General features: G+C 36.7%; 1 protein-coding gene across 5 annotated transcripts in view; it reads right to left on the bottom strand.

The window, feature by feature from the left end:
* The window catches only part of Pou2f1 (POU class 2 homeobox 1), a 143,085-nt gene that overhangs the window by 46,449 nt on the left and 82,599 nt on the right, over positions 1–14,037 (bottom strand). For 4 of the 5 annotated variants that reach the window (XM_013021851.1, XM_013021853.1, XM_013021852.1 and 1 more), the window contains one exon: positions 3,341–3,406. In XM_013021851.1, the coding sequence (XP_012877305.1) occupies positions 3,341–3,398 (58 nt within the window). In that variant the 5' untranslated portion in view covers positions 3,399–3,406. Of the gene's footprint in view, positions 1–3,340; positions 3,407–6,602; positions 6,697–14,037 lie in introns of those variants that run through there. The other variant, XM_013021850.1, reaches the window with a different exon arrangement.

The following is a 14,037-nucleotide window of genomic DNA, read 5'->3' as shown; positions in this document are numbered from 1 at the left end:
GGAGGGGAAGGTCACTTGAATGAAAAATGATATGAAAGTGACAAGATTAGAAGAGTTTTAGATATAATAAGTAGTTCAGGTAATGAAAAAGACAGTTAACTACAAATTCAATGAATCAACACATAAGTTTATTTCTTTAAAAGGAAATAAGTTTAATGAGGCAAGTGCCTTATATTTATAATCTTAGCTATTCAGGAAACTGAGATCTAAGAATTGTAGTTCCAATTCAGCCTGGGCAGACAAATCTGGAAGATTATTATCTCCAATCAACCAGCAAAAAGCCAGAAGTGGAGGTATGACTCAAGTGTTAGAGCACCAGCTTTAGTGTAAAAGCTAAGCAAGAGTGCAAAGCCAAGCTGGGCGCCGGTGGCTCACACCTGTAATCCTAGCTACTCAGGAGGCTGAGATCTGAGGATCGCGGTTCAACCGGGCAGGAAAGTCCATGAGACTCTTATCTCCAATAAAAGCTACTAGAAAACCAGAAGTGGTACTGTGGCTCAAGTGGTAGAGCGCTCACCTTGAGCTGAACAGCACAGGGACAGCACCCAAGCCCATAGTTCAAGCCCCACGACCAACCAAAACAAAAAAGTGCAAAGTCATGAGTTGAAGCCCTAATACAGGCACCCCCTCAAAAGAAAGTTAAGTTTTAATGTTCCAAAACAAATATTAGAAAAATTTTATTTAAAATGTTACCTCCAATGTTACCTTCATTAATTATAAAAATAATTCTAGTAAACCAATGGCTACACTGAAGTCTGAAGAGCTAGAATACTAACAAATTCTGAAGGCGACTAAATGATAAAAGCATTCCAAAGGAATTTTGAGATTTATAAAACAAAGGTCTTCATGCTGAGTGTTGTGACCACCACCATCAATCATCACACTGATATGCTCTAAAGTCTTCAGAAGACAGTCTAAGTTCTACCTTCCAAAGTTTTCCATGATCCAACTAAAAATAATTTCTCTCTAAATTGAATTCTCATGCATTTTTCTTTCTGCAAGATATACATTTTTTCCCCTCAGTACTGGGATTTTAATTCAGGGTCTTCGTGTTTCCTAGGCAGGTGTTCTACCACTTGAGCTACACCTCCAGCCCCATTTTACATTATTAATTTATTTATTTGGTTGGTTGTAGGGCTTGAACTCGGCCTGGGCGCTGTCCTTCAGCTCTTCAGCTCAAGGCTAGCTGTCTACCACCTGAGCCACAGCGCTACTTCCGGTTTTCTGAGTGGTTTATTGGATATAAGAGTCTCATGGACTTTCCTTCCTGGGCTGGCTTTGAACCTAAATCCTCACATCTCAGCCTCTTGAATAGCTAGGATTACAGGCATGAGCCACCAGTGCCCAGCTACATTGGTTATTTTTGAGATAGGGTCTTGCTTTGCTGTTCTGGCATGATCCACCTCCTTAAAAGGTTCTATTCATAGCTGTGATGACAGACACATGCAACCGGGCCCAGCTTCTTACACTGAGATGGAGTCTCACCGATTTTTCTGCCTAGGCAGGCCTGAAGCCATAATCCTACTACTTGTAGCATCCCACAGATCTAAGGTGACAGGTATACACCACTATACCCTGCTATGGGTTGAGAATGGGTCTTCGTACACTTTTCTGCCCAGGCTGGCCATGAAAAGTGATCCTCCTTTTCTTAGTCTCCCAGGAACTAGAAATACAGGCATGAACCAACAGTGCTCCAAATGCAAAATAAAATATTGAAGACAAATCACTATTGTATTTGATTTTCCTGTTCTTATTGCATACAGTGGCTACACTGCATACTAGAGACAACTTAGTCTTCCTTCTGCTTCCAAATGTTGAAGAAAGGAGTATTTTTTTAAAGTTAATCTTTTATCCTTTATATGTTTTAATCCTAACCTTTGTCTTCTACTTCAGTTCTACTTTTTTCTTTTTGTCCTTCACTCATTCTACAAATAGATTCAAACTACCTCAAAGAATACCTACTTAACAGCACTAAGTAAGGTATTTTTCTGATTTAGCTCTTGTAGTATTTACCGTCACCCATCTAGAATCACTTATTTGTGCATCTTTTGTTTTAATGGATTGTTAACTCCTTGAAGATTAGGGGTTTTCATCTGTTTTCACTAAATCTAATAACCCCAACTACAATATCTTACATACTGAAAAGCAAATCTGAACTACATGTTTTCTGTAAACTTCTGAGGGTGTTTAACAAAAAAGGATTTGGCTTAAATAAATCTGGTAGGAGGCAAAAAAGCAATTTATACTTTTACAATATCATTCTCCTTAAAATTTTACAAATAAAAATTATTATAATCATTGATATCTCACAAAATGATCAATAAAAAATTATTTTGAATCTGGAAAATGTTGTCTTCAGTTTTATAAGCTACAGTTCTTTTTCATTAATTTTTAATAAGCAAATCAAAAACATAACAAAGAAAAAGGGGCAGTTTATAAGCTTACTAGTTTTTAAACAAAAAGTTAATACACAGGGCTGTTTTATTTAAACAAATTATCATTTATTTCTGGTACATCAAACATGACAACATGTAACCCAGAAGTCTAACATCTTCTGTATTTCTAAACTAACAAATTGACTTTAGTAGGAGGTACTAAGAATACAATGGGAAATCCTTAATATTTGATTTCTTTTACTGTTTTCTTTTTCCTTGTCTTTTTATTTTGGGTAGTGGGGATTGAACACAAGACATTGTACTTGCAAAGCAAATACTCTGCCACTGAGATACACCCCAGTTCCAGACCCTTAGTATTTGTGAAACTGACGGTTCTTTTATTAAGTGAATGTAAAGGTCTATAAGATAAAATCTGTAAATTAGCCACATCAACCTGTGCAGCTGACAAACAGGATTGAGCTACTACGCTTTATAGTTAGGATGTTTGCTTTCATCAGTAGATTTCATAAAAAAAGTTTTAAAAAATGCTCTATGGGGAGAAAAGAGAAAAAGCAACTGTCACTGCTAGTGATAGAAGAAAAGAAGTCTAACAAGTGCCAATTCTGAGTTCCCAAATCACCCTTTTGGAGGAATTGGAAAGTAACTGTCTCAACCAATCATGTTCTATGATGGGAACAAGTCTATTATACTGTCCCAAAGAACTATTCCCATGACTACTCTAGTTTCTCTGTTAGAGGAAGCAGAAAAAGAAGCAATCTACAGAAGAAAGTTATATAATATTAAATAAATACAATCCCAGCTCCCACATGTATAAATTATATTTGACCATGTAACATGCAAGCTTCTCTGCATCTGCTAAGTATGTGCCCAAGTTAAATGGAAAGTTTCACCTTTCAGTTCTATTAGATTTAACTAAAAAGCTGGACTGAAGAACTTTCTCTTACCTGTGCTGCTATCTCCACTCTCCATAGATGGTTTACTGGTTTCTGACGGATTGTTCATTCTTGAATCTACAATTAGTCAAAGTGGATAATGTTTAAATCACGAAAGTTGAAGAAGATGTTAAAGGGATAAAACTGGCAGAGGAAAGGGTTAATTAGTATCATACAGTTCAAACAGATGGTATATATGTGTCCTGCTAATATGTTACAAATTATAATATTACCTAAAAAAATCAGGATCTTGGAAGGTAGGTACAAGTAAATTATCTTTCTAAAAATATAGGATTCTCCTAAGAAATACAGAACTCTAAGAGTGAAAAAAATTTAAATTAAGAAAATAGAGGGAAGGCTGGGTTGGGAGGGATGGGTGAGAATGTTGAAAATGGTAACATTGATCAAGATATACTGTATTCATAAACTGTTTTGTTAAATGGAAACTCCTTTGTACAGCTATTTAAAGATAATAAAATAAAAAGAGAAACATATAAATATATAAATCTAATAGGTTAGAAATAGTAAATGCATTACCATGTTAAGTATCAAATACATTAAAGACATAAAATTGGGGAGGGGGAAGGACCTCAAAAGGTAAGAAAAGTTATTCCCAAATGAAAGATTTTCTGTAAAAATTCATTATAACAAAATAACAATTAAAGTAGACTAAAAGAAAATATCTAAAAAAATACTACCACGTTAACTCCCCTCCTTAACCAAATTGAACAAGTAAACATGAGAATGTTGATACAATCACTTAAAAAATACTTTAAAAAAGTATATTACCTTCAATCCTCAAATGAATTCATTAAATTGGGTTTTACTTCTTTTAGTTTATCTAATCAATCACGGGTTGTTTTTTACAGTAAAGAAGTGATCATCAAGCTATATTAGCTAACCTAGAAAATAAGTAAGATAAGACACAAGTAACACTGCTCTTCCTCTACCTCTCCTTAAATCTTAAGAATGAAAACAGAATAAATATTAAATGTAACCTTGATTCTATATCTACTGCAAACTCTAACTTATGACACTCATAATCCAATAATCCTTTTCCTTTTTACTGAGTTAAAAATTTTTAACTATAGTTATTAGTAGAGAACAAATACCCGACTTTCTGACCAAAAAGTGCATTTTGTTATTTACAGGAAAGTTTTAAGTTGGCAATAAAAATATCATTAGAAGTCTAAACTGCACTGTCCATAGGTGCATTATCTACATGCAGTTAAGGGCTGGGGAAAAGAAAATCAGTTTGTTTCAAATGTAAAAACTGCATAACGGTTTCCTAGTAGAGTAAAAAAATTTATAACTGATTCTTATCTTCTGGGCTTAGACAGTTCTGTCCCATGTTTAGTTTGTTCCTCAGATGTTCAAAGTCTTAAAAGTTGCATGCTTGTGGTCATAAATGAGGGTAACCCTATCACTTCCTTCCCGCACTGTCCAGAAAAATTTAAATACCATCTGAAAGTATACTAAGGCTTGAAAGGAACAGGTGTGCAACTTAGTGAAAATCAGCTTTCTGAATGACTTAACCAAAATCTTAGTAAAGCTAACAAAGAGCATGATAAAAGTTAATAGAATACGCCACTAACCATATAGAGTTTTAAAGGAAAGGAGAAAATATGATAAACCAGCAGCATCCATAAGAGGTAACAATTCCCCATATACACAGGCACCAGAGAAACAAAAAAGAAATTCATAACAAGTCCAAGATCATGATCTTGTATGATTCCTATCTCCGTATCTATGAATTAAAATTTATGTCATAGGTATTTCTTGTTAATATCCTAAGGATATCCTACTGAAACTGTTAAGAGCTTTAAGCATATTTAATGAAATTACATCAAACACACAAAAAGGGAATACTACCAGTATGCACTATGTGGAAAATGAGCTATGTAACTTGTGGAAAGAGATGGGAGGAAGAACTAGAGGAAAGCGAAGGAAGGGGTGACCTTATCAAAAAAAAAGAAATGCACTCATTACTGACTTATGAAATGGTAATCCCTCTGTACAACACCTTAATAACAACAAATTCAGTTTTTTAAAAAAGGAACCAACAGTAAGATTCTGATTAGCTGTGCAACAATGATGACAAGTGTTTCAATAATATTCCCTGCTAACTGAAAGTAACAACATAATTTCTAACTTTGAAAATAATGCTAGAATATTTTAAAAAGCTATTTTCCTTTAATTTCTTGAGTTCCCAACTTAGGAAATGTGAAAGAGAAAATACAAGTAGATTCTTGTTTGATATTTAAAGTATTTTTCTCTCTAAGCAGTATTTTTTTTTAAATTAGGTCTGACTAAACATAATGAACCTGATACTCAGTTTAAAGTTGCAATTTGACTCAACTCGACATCAACTTGTAGTTTGTGCCATGTACCCTTTAGGCAGTGGTTTTTACACAGATGGTTTAGGCCATGCTTTCTGCTAAAAATTCAATCATTTCCTGAAGTAATTTACTTTAATTTACTTTATCCTTGACAACTGTTAAGGTGTTAGAAAGAGCTTCAGTTTTCAAGTACGGAAAATGGTACATAGGAAAAAAATCATTTGCAAAAGTTTTAAACTTAAAATCTCCCAGTTACTAGAGTGCATATCATCTGACTTCCCTGTTATCCCAAAAAGGTTTCAGTTATTGTACATGTAAACAAAACTCCACATGAAATATGGCCACCATATTTTTAAGTATCAAGGCACCTTAATTTACAATCTATTTTAAATCTCAGTCACTAAAGACGGCTTAAATATTTAAGTAAAACACCTCCCTCCTGAAAAGACTTGCTGTTCTATAGGGAAAACTCTAATATTTAGGAAAACAATTCTGTAGCTTGTTTCCACCTTACCTTTTATTGAACATTTTTCATACGTTACATTCTCATTATGTATGCAAAGTATTTTTATTAATATGCACATGTTATTTAGGTAGTTTATATCTTGGTTCTGATTTAAAATGCTATTAGAACTACATTAAAAAAATTTTTTTTCCACAGAAATTTCCAAAACACAAAAAGGCCCTCCATTCAAGCTAAATTCTAAATCCACAGCATTTACTGAAAATAACACACACTGAACCAGAAGAGCTAGTCCTAGGGAGGAACCTAGCTGCTCAAGTATGCTTGTGCTTTGCAAATGCTTCCCCTCCTTCCCTGCTCAACCCACTCCCCTCACTGGTTGCATATGTGATTAAGCATTTATGCATAGTCAACCCCACACCCACTATTTCCATATTAAAGCTTCTAAGAAAAGAACTGTGCTGGTACCCACCTAGAACATAGTCACTGCAGTCCAGCATTGCTGTGAAATCTTCTAGAGGTGCGGACAGTCCAAAGTAGGGAAGAAACAGGTTAGCAGTCTGGGGTGGGGGTAGGAAGGTACTACTATTTCTAACAAATCTGTACTTTGTTCTTAAGAGAACAGGGTGGAGGAAGTGGAAAGTGAATTAACAAGAGACACAAAATACAACTTCAGTTACACCATACCAATCTTCAACTGAATAAGGAAACTTCAGTTGCTCAGAGGAGTTTTAGTCTCTCCTACCAGCTAGGACTGACATTGTCAAGGCAACTGAAGCATGAAAAGTTCCCCTTTTTGTAATAAAATAGAAACAAAGATTGCAGCTGGCAGTTTCCATAATGAAGCTTAATCAGTATGCGCGTGATTAGGGCCTTATGCAAATCTCTCCTCGTTAGCACAGCAGCCAGCACTTTGAAGTCCATGAACAATTCATTTACAGAATACACTGAAAGCACTCCCTGCATAATTTAAATCATTACATAAATATTTATCAGCTTATTTGCATATTAATTGGCAGTGCAAGAAGGGAAAAATTATCTCCGGAGTGCCAGCATAATAATTAGGAGGATAAAATGAGATTTCTTCCAATGGCCTGGCTTCTTGGACCTAACTTGAGACTGTACCAGGGGAGAAGGGATGGACAGCAGACAGAGTTTTCATAGAATGCCACTAAAATGACATGTACAAATTAGAAACAACTCTACAGACTTAAGCACCTTTAATCTTATTCCTGCTGGCAACAATGACTTCAGTAATAAGAAGATTTGCAAAAAGCTTTCTACACAATCCAAATAATCCCTATGAAACAATTAGCAAGGTAGGCTGTCAAGATGGTGCTAGTCTACTGATAGGAAATTTTCCAGTTATTAACACTGTCAAGAGAAAGTCCTACTTAAAACACAGCAACAGTGTAAGTTCCAAAGTAGGGTGGTATGTACGGAATTATCTTTGAGAGTATGGATATTCATTGTCTGTAAGTCTTTTTATACTAATCAAATGGACAGATTAAAATTCTACTGATTATACAATAAATATCCTCCCATCAAAATCACAACTCAGAAAGAAAATATTCTGTTACTTAGCATACAGATCGTCAAAAATGGGCTTTGTAAACTGTAGAATTACTTTGTATTTTCAAATAAATTTAATGGATCTCTCTGTGCCTCCCAGTTATACATGTGTCTTTGAACATGTTTGTTCAATACCTTTCAGGAATTTAGAATGAAATTATATGCTTATCATTAAAGATAATTCAGGGGAAGATTAAAAAAACAAATCAGGGATTAATACTCTTGACGAATAAAGAAACCGACTTACAGAGATCTAAGGCACATTTTATGCAATGGCATATTAATAATTTGGAGTCAGAATTTAAAACCAGATCTTGCTTGACCCTAAGATCTGAGCTCTTGGCTATTCCTATGCATTATGGATGAGTTGTACATGCATTGAGGGAATTGTGTGGTAGGTGGTAGTGAATGCCTTGTTTTCAGTAGTAAGAAAGGAGAAAAGAGACCAGTAACTGTTGTCAAAGGCTGTGTGTTTAAAAATCAAGCATCAACAGATACACTGAGTTCACTAGATAGATATCTATAAGGAGAGTTCTCAAGGGTGTCCTCCCATTATTTGCTTTTCTTTAGCACCTGTCTTTAAGCATATCATATGTGATTTTTAAAATGTCTATTTACTTTTCCACAACATTAAAGCTAAAATTAAATTCCACAACATTAAAGCTAAAATTAAATTTGGGGGTGGTGTGGGGTGTGGAGAAGTGGGCCTGGAGCATGAACTCAGGGTCTGGGTGCTGTCCCTGAGATTTTTTTTTTGCTCAAGGCTAGTGCTCTGCGACTTGCACGACAGCTCCACTTCCAGCTTAGTACTGGTTAATTGGAGATAAGAGTCTTACAGACTCTCCTGCCCAGCCTGGCTTCAAACTCTGATTCTCAGATATCAGCCTCATGAGTAGCTAGGATTACAGGCGTTGAGTCTCTGACAGTCAGTATTTAAAAACAAAAACTTAAAGCGCACTCTACTTATACTGTTATTTCTCTGTTTTAAACAATCACAAAGTATGTTGGAAGCTGGAGGAGAAACTTTCACACTGCCAGTGAGTGCCTATAAGACTATTACAGCTCCTCCCATTCTGGAGAATGCAAATTCCAAACGTATTTTTGAAGGTTTTAAAAGGATTTTGGTAAAACAGGGCTAAAGAAGGGAAAAATCAAAAAAGAAACATTTCCTGCTCCCCATACAAGAAACTAGAGTTAGGGCTGAGAAGGTGGCTCAGTGGTAGAGCGTTTGCCTTGCAAGCCTGATGTTTAGATGAACTATAGGAGATAGGGGAAAAGATTTATAGAAACTAGAAAGAATAGGAAACAGTATCATACGAAAGTATAAGGAGGAGCTGAAAGGACAAAGTTCAAATTTATATAATTCAAAATTTTGCCAAAAATGTGTCCTTTTTCCAAAAGGAGGGAAGAATATTCTTCCATCACCCAGAATCCATAGCTAATATTATTAATGCAAAAATAACCTTACACTGATAAGCAAAGTTTTGGGCTAGTCTACGTTTCATTAGAAATCAAGAGCAATATTAACTACAAACTTGTACTTCAAAACCTATCTTTGTTAGGAAGTGAGTAATACACTGCAACTGTATATGGATTTAGCATAAAGAACTTCAATGAAAGTTGCTTATCAACAGAGGGTTGCATGGGGAAGGAGAAACCGGCTGTACTGGGAGAGGGTACTTGGGGTTGTGCAAATACGGAGGGTAAATGAGGATGAATATGGTAAAAGTAGATGGCATTTATAAAAACACAACAATGATCTGTTAAAACTGTTTTAGGAAGGGAGACGGGAGTGTATTAGAAGGGGTAACACTAAGTGGAATACAGTGTATACCTGAGTGGAAATGTCACAATAGAATATGCCCTGTAAGTAATGTATGCTAATAAAAAGAGTAAAAAATACCATGCTAAATTGATCCTAACAGGAAAACAAATACATAAAGAAACCACATCTTTTAGTGTGTGTGAACTGAGGTCAGCTTATACTCTACCTTGCTAAGTCACTTGCATGCAAACTGGGGCACATTCCACATGAAGTCAATTGCACACACTGTTATGTAATGGTTCTATACCTAGTCTAATGGGTGAAGATGTCTAATTCACCAACCATTCCCTAATTGCAGTTTAAAGCCAGCCTGAGCAGGAAAGTTTGACACTATCTCCAATTAACCAGGGGGATGTTGGGGGGGGGGAGCCGTGGAAGGTAGAAATATGGCTCACATGGTAGAATACTAGCCTTGAGCAAAAAAAATCTAATGGACAGTGCCCAGGCCCTGAGTTCTAGCCCTAGTACTGGCATGTATGTGTGTAAATGGACACACACACACAAGAATTGGAAATTACTTAGAAATAACTCACCCCAAGACAAAACAACAAATATAAAAACTCCCTGACATCCACATACAACTTAAAATAATTTGCCAATAATGCCCAAATATAAAAGAATATTCTAAGATTTGAAAACTTTAAACTCAAGGACAAGGACAAGTGGTGTACATTCAAATGACCACCATTCTCATGGCATAAGAATGTTTAGAGCTTAGTGGGTAAGGCTCTCAGTATTAAATATATACAAAAATGGAATTTCTATCATTTACAGAAAATCCACATGGATCAACACCAAAAAGAAAATTTAGTTATCAATTTGGCTATCAAGCACTGCCAAACAAGAGACTCTAAAGGGTAATCTTAATTTCATAAGTAAACTGAGGCTGAGAGAATTACCTTAGGGTCACACAACTAAGTGGCAGAGAAAGTAAGAGGGGCTAAGTAAACAAGGAGGCATCAGATGAAAATAAATATGCAAGAATTGTTATCCCATGAGATGGAAATATGTGTCTCTGATTAATCATAAAGTTCAAATGATATATCATTAAAAAAAATTAAATATACCACCACTGAACCACACCTCCAGCCCGCCTTTATTTTTTTAATAGTTGATTTTACCTCACAACATTGGTTTTGAAAACTGAACAAAACAACCGCTTTAAAAGTATATGAAAAATTGGGCATGGTGGTTCTGGCCTGTAAACAAATTCCAGCTACTAGGAAAGTTAGCAAGGAGAGGTTCAAAGTTTGCCACTTTGAAAAAAACAAAAAACAAAGAAATATAATGACACCCCATCTCAAAAACAAGCCAGCTACGTAGCTCCTACCTACAATCCCAGCTAAAGGGGAGGCAGAGTAAAAGAGGATCAGGGTCCTATGCAAAAGCTAAAAACCCTATTTGAAAAACATACTAAAATCAGAAGTGGGACTGTAGCCCAAGTGGTAGTAAACTTGCCTAGCAAGTTCAGTCCCAATACTATCAAAATAAAATAATAAGTAAGCACTCTGAATGTAGAATACCCCTTCTTTCTTTTCTTCCTTTTTTCTTCTTTCTAGAATTTATTCCTAATATTTCATAGTGACTTTGCTCAAAACTAATTCAGTAGTATTTTTTCAGTCATTACCCCTTATCAAATCTTTTCAAGACATTCAACTTAAACTTTCACAGAAACTTTTCCTGGTATTTTTTTTGTTTTTGTTTTGCTTTTACAAATAGGGTAATTAAAATAGTATACTAGCATAAACAGGCTTGGGAGCAAAAACAACAAATTCATCTTTTTTTGTTTGGTATTAAGATTTGAGATTTGAAGTCAGGGTCTTATGCTTGCTAGCAGTCACTCTGCTGCTTGAGTCATGCCCTCAGCCCTTTCTGTACTAGTCATTTATGAGACAGGGCCTTGAGTTTTCCTAGTTGGCCTGGACCTACAGTCTCCTATTTATGTTTCTCCCATAGCTGTTAGGCCAAATTCCACCATGCCTGGTTATTTTTTGAGATAAGGTCTCTAAAACTTTACATCCAGATTGCCCCCCTCCCTTAAGCTGGGATTACTGGTGGGAGCCTCCCACTTGTACATGAATGACTCTTGGTAACCTCATACTGAGAACTCAACTCCTCAGAAGCAAATGTAAGCCATATCTTGAGGATTAAGCACTGAGCATGCTGAAGGGCATTAGATGTTATGTCAAGCAGTAATGTGGTACTGCCTAATCAGTTAAGTGGAGAATTGTTGAGAAAGTAGACATAATAGGAATCAGTACTGGAGTAAGAATGAGAAAAAGTGTACACTGTGTAAATATGTCCACTTGAGGGGGCTGGGAAGGTGGCTCAGTGGTAGAGCGCTTGCCTTGCATGCTCGAGGCCCTGGGTTCGACTCCTCAGCACCACATAAGCAAAAAGAAAAAAGCCAGAAGTGGCATTGTGGCTCAAGTGGTAGAGCGCTAGCCTTGAGCTGAAGAGCTGAGGGACAGTGCCCAGGCCCAGAGAGTTCAGGCCCCACGACCGGACACCCCCCCAAAATAAAGTATGTCCACTTGTACAGATAATTGATGTTAAAGACAATGGGGGGAGAGGGAAGAAAGCAGTATTAAATGATACATGCTTCTAGCCTCTTCCTTAACCTGTGTTATTTTGTATTTTTACAGCTTTATACATAACTATATCAAGCACTCCCTCATCCTTTAAAAGTAAACATCTCATTTGATTTGAGCCAAGGCTGGCTTTAAAACCATGATCCTTAGCTATCAGTCTTCTGAGTAGCTAGAATTACAGGTGTGAGCCACCAGCACCCAGCTAATTACATCTTAAATACATGAAAAATGGGTTATTTTTCAAAATCCCATGGTGTCTAAATTATTCTCAAACAACCTCTAAACTATTCTGTTTTATATCTGTTATAGAAATGTGTATATTCTATCTTCCATGAGGCTTCCTAAATTTGTGTGACAAAAGTAACAAGTACACAAGAGTACTACCAGAGATACAAAATTAAAAGATTTATTCCTTCACTCAATTAAAATGCTATCAACATGTCATTACCAGTACAGTCCGAATCATTCCTATTTTATTCTTTTTCAAAACTGTGTGAGAGCCAGGTGGGGTAGTGATCACCTCTAATCCCAGCCCTTAGGAGGACAAGCCAGGAGGATCTCAAGTTCAAAGCCAGCCTAGGATACAAAGCAAGACCTTGTCTCACAAACAGAATAATATTTATTTACTTACATATACTACACATGTATAAATTATTTGCTATTCTAGTATACATTCTCATATTCATTTAGGATATTCTTGCCTTATATCTAAATTTCCTACAATTGAATCAAATGTGTCAATTTGAGAACTGAAGTTATATAACCCATAAACTAGGCATTTCCCTTTGTCATATCCCCCCCCCTCCGCTCTCTCTCTCTCTCTCTCTGTTGGTTGTGGGGCCTGAACTCTGAGCTGGGCAATGTCCCTCAGCTTTTCAGCCCAAGGCTAGTGCTCTACTACTTGAGCCACAGTGCTACTTCTGACTTTTTGTGCTGAGGAATTGAACCCAGGGCTTCATGCATGCAAGGCAAGCGCTCTACCACTGAGCCACCTTCCCAGTCTCTCTTCTTTCTCTTTCATCAATGTTCTGTAGTTTTCAGCACACAAATCCTTCACTTTTTTACTGTAGGTGTGCCAAAGATAAATCATCTTCCTTGATTCTCTTTCATTCCCTTCATTTCCAAAAAAGAATTTGGTGAATATGGAACTTGGGATATTGAGCTTTCTGAACCTGAAAACTACAATGCCTACCTCCTGTCCACCAAGGCTTCCATGGAATTCACCACTGATGTTCAACATTGCTTTCCTTATAGCTCAGTGTCATTTCTCTCATGCTGCTTTCAACAGGTCTTAGGGGTTTTTTGTTGTTATTTTTTAAAAGATTTTTCCTGTTTGGAATTTACTCATACTCTTCTTCAATCTGTAGCTTTATGTCTCCTGACAAGTTCCGAAGTTTACAGCCAGTATTTCTTTAAGTACTTTTCAGCCCTACCTTCTTTCTCTTCTCCTGGGCCTATTAAGAGAGAAGAGAATGGAGAGTGGTAAAAGGAGAGAAGGGAGAGTGGGAGGAGGGGAGAAAGGAGGGGAAAGGAGAGAGGGAGACAGACAGACAGACAGACTGCCTGACTGACTGTGTGTGTAGGTACTGGAGCTTGATCCCAGCTTTCTCTTCTTCTGGACTATAAAGGGTGTATGTATGAGAGAGAGAGACACAGAGACAGACAGACAGACAGACAGTGTTGGTGCTGAAGTCTGACCTCAGCTTTCTCTTCTGGACTATAAAGAGGGTGTGTGTGAGAGAGACACAGAGAGAGATACAGACAGACAGACAGGAAGACAGTGTTGGTACTGGAGTTTGACCTCAGCTTTCTCTTCTCCTGGGCTAGAGAGGGTGTGTGTGTGTGTGTGTGTGTGTGTACACTGGAGCTTGACCTCAGGGCTAGGGTGCTATTACTTCTCCTGGGCTAGAGAGAGAGAG

This window comes from Dipodomys ordii, unplaced genomic scaffold (genome assembly GCF_000151885.1).
Source record: "Dipodomys ordii isolate 6190 unplaced genomic scaffold, Dord_2.0 Scaffold57, whole genome shotgun sequence".
Lineage (NCBI taxonomy): Eukaryota > Metazoa > Chordata > Mammalia > Rodentia > Heteromyidae > Dipodomys > Dipodomys ordii.
This window is presented reverse-complemented; position numbering and strand designations above follow the sequence as displayed.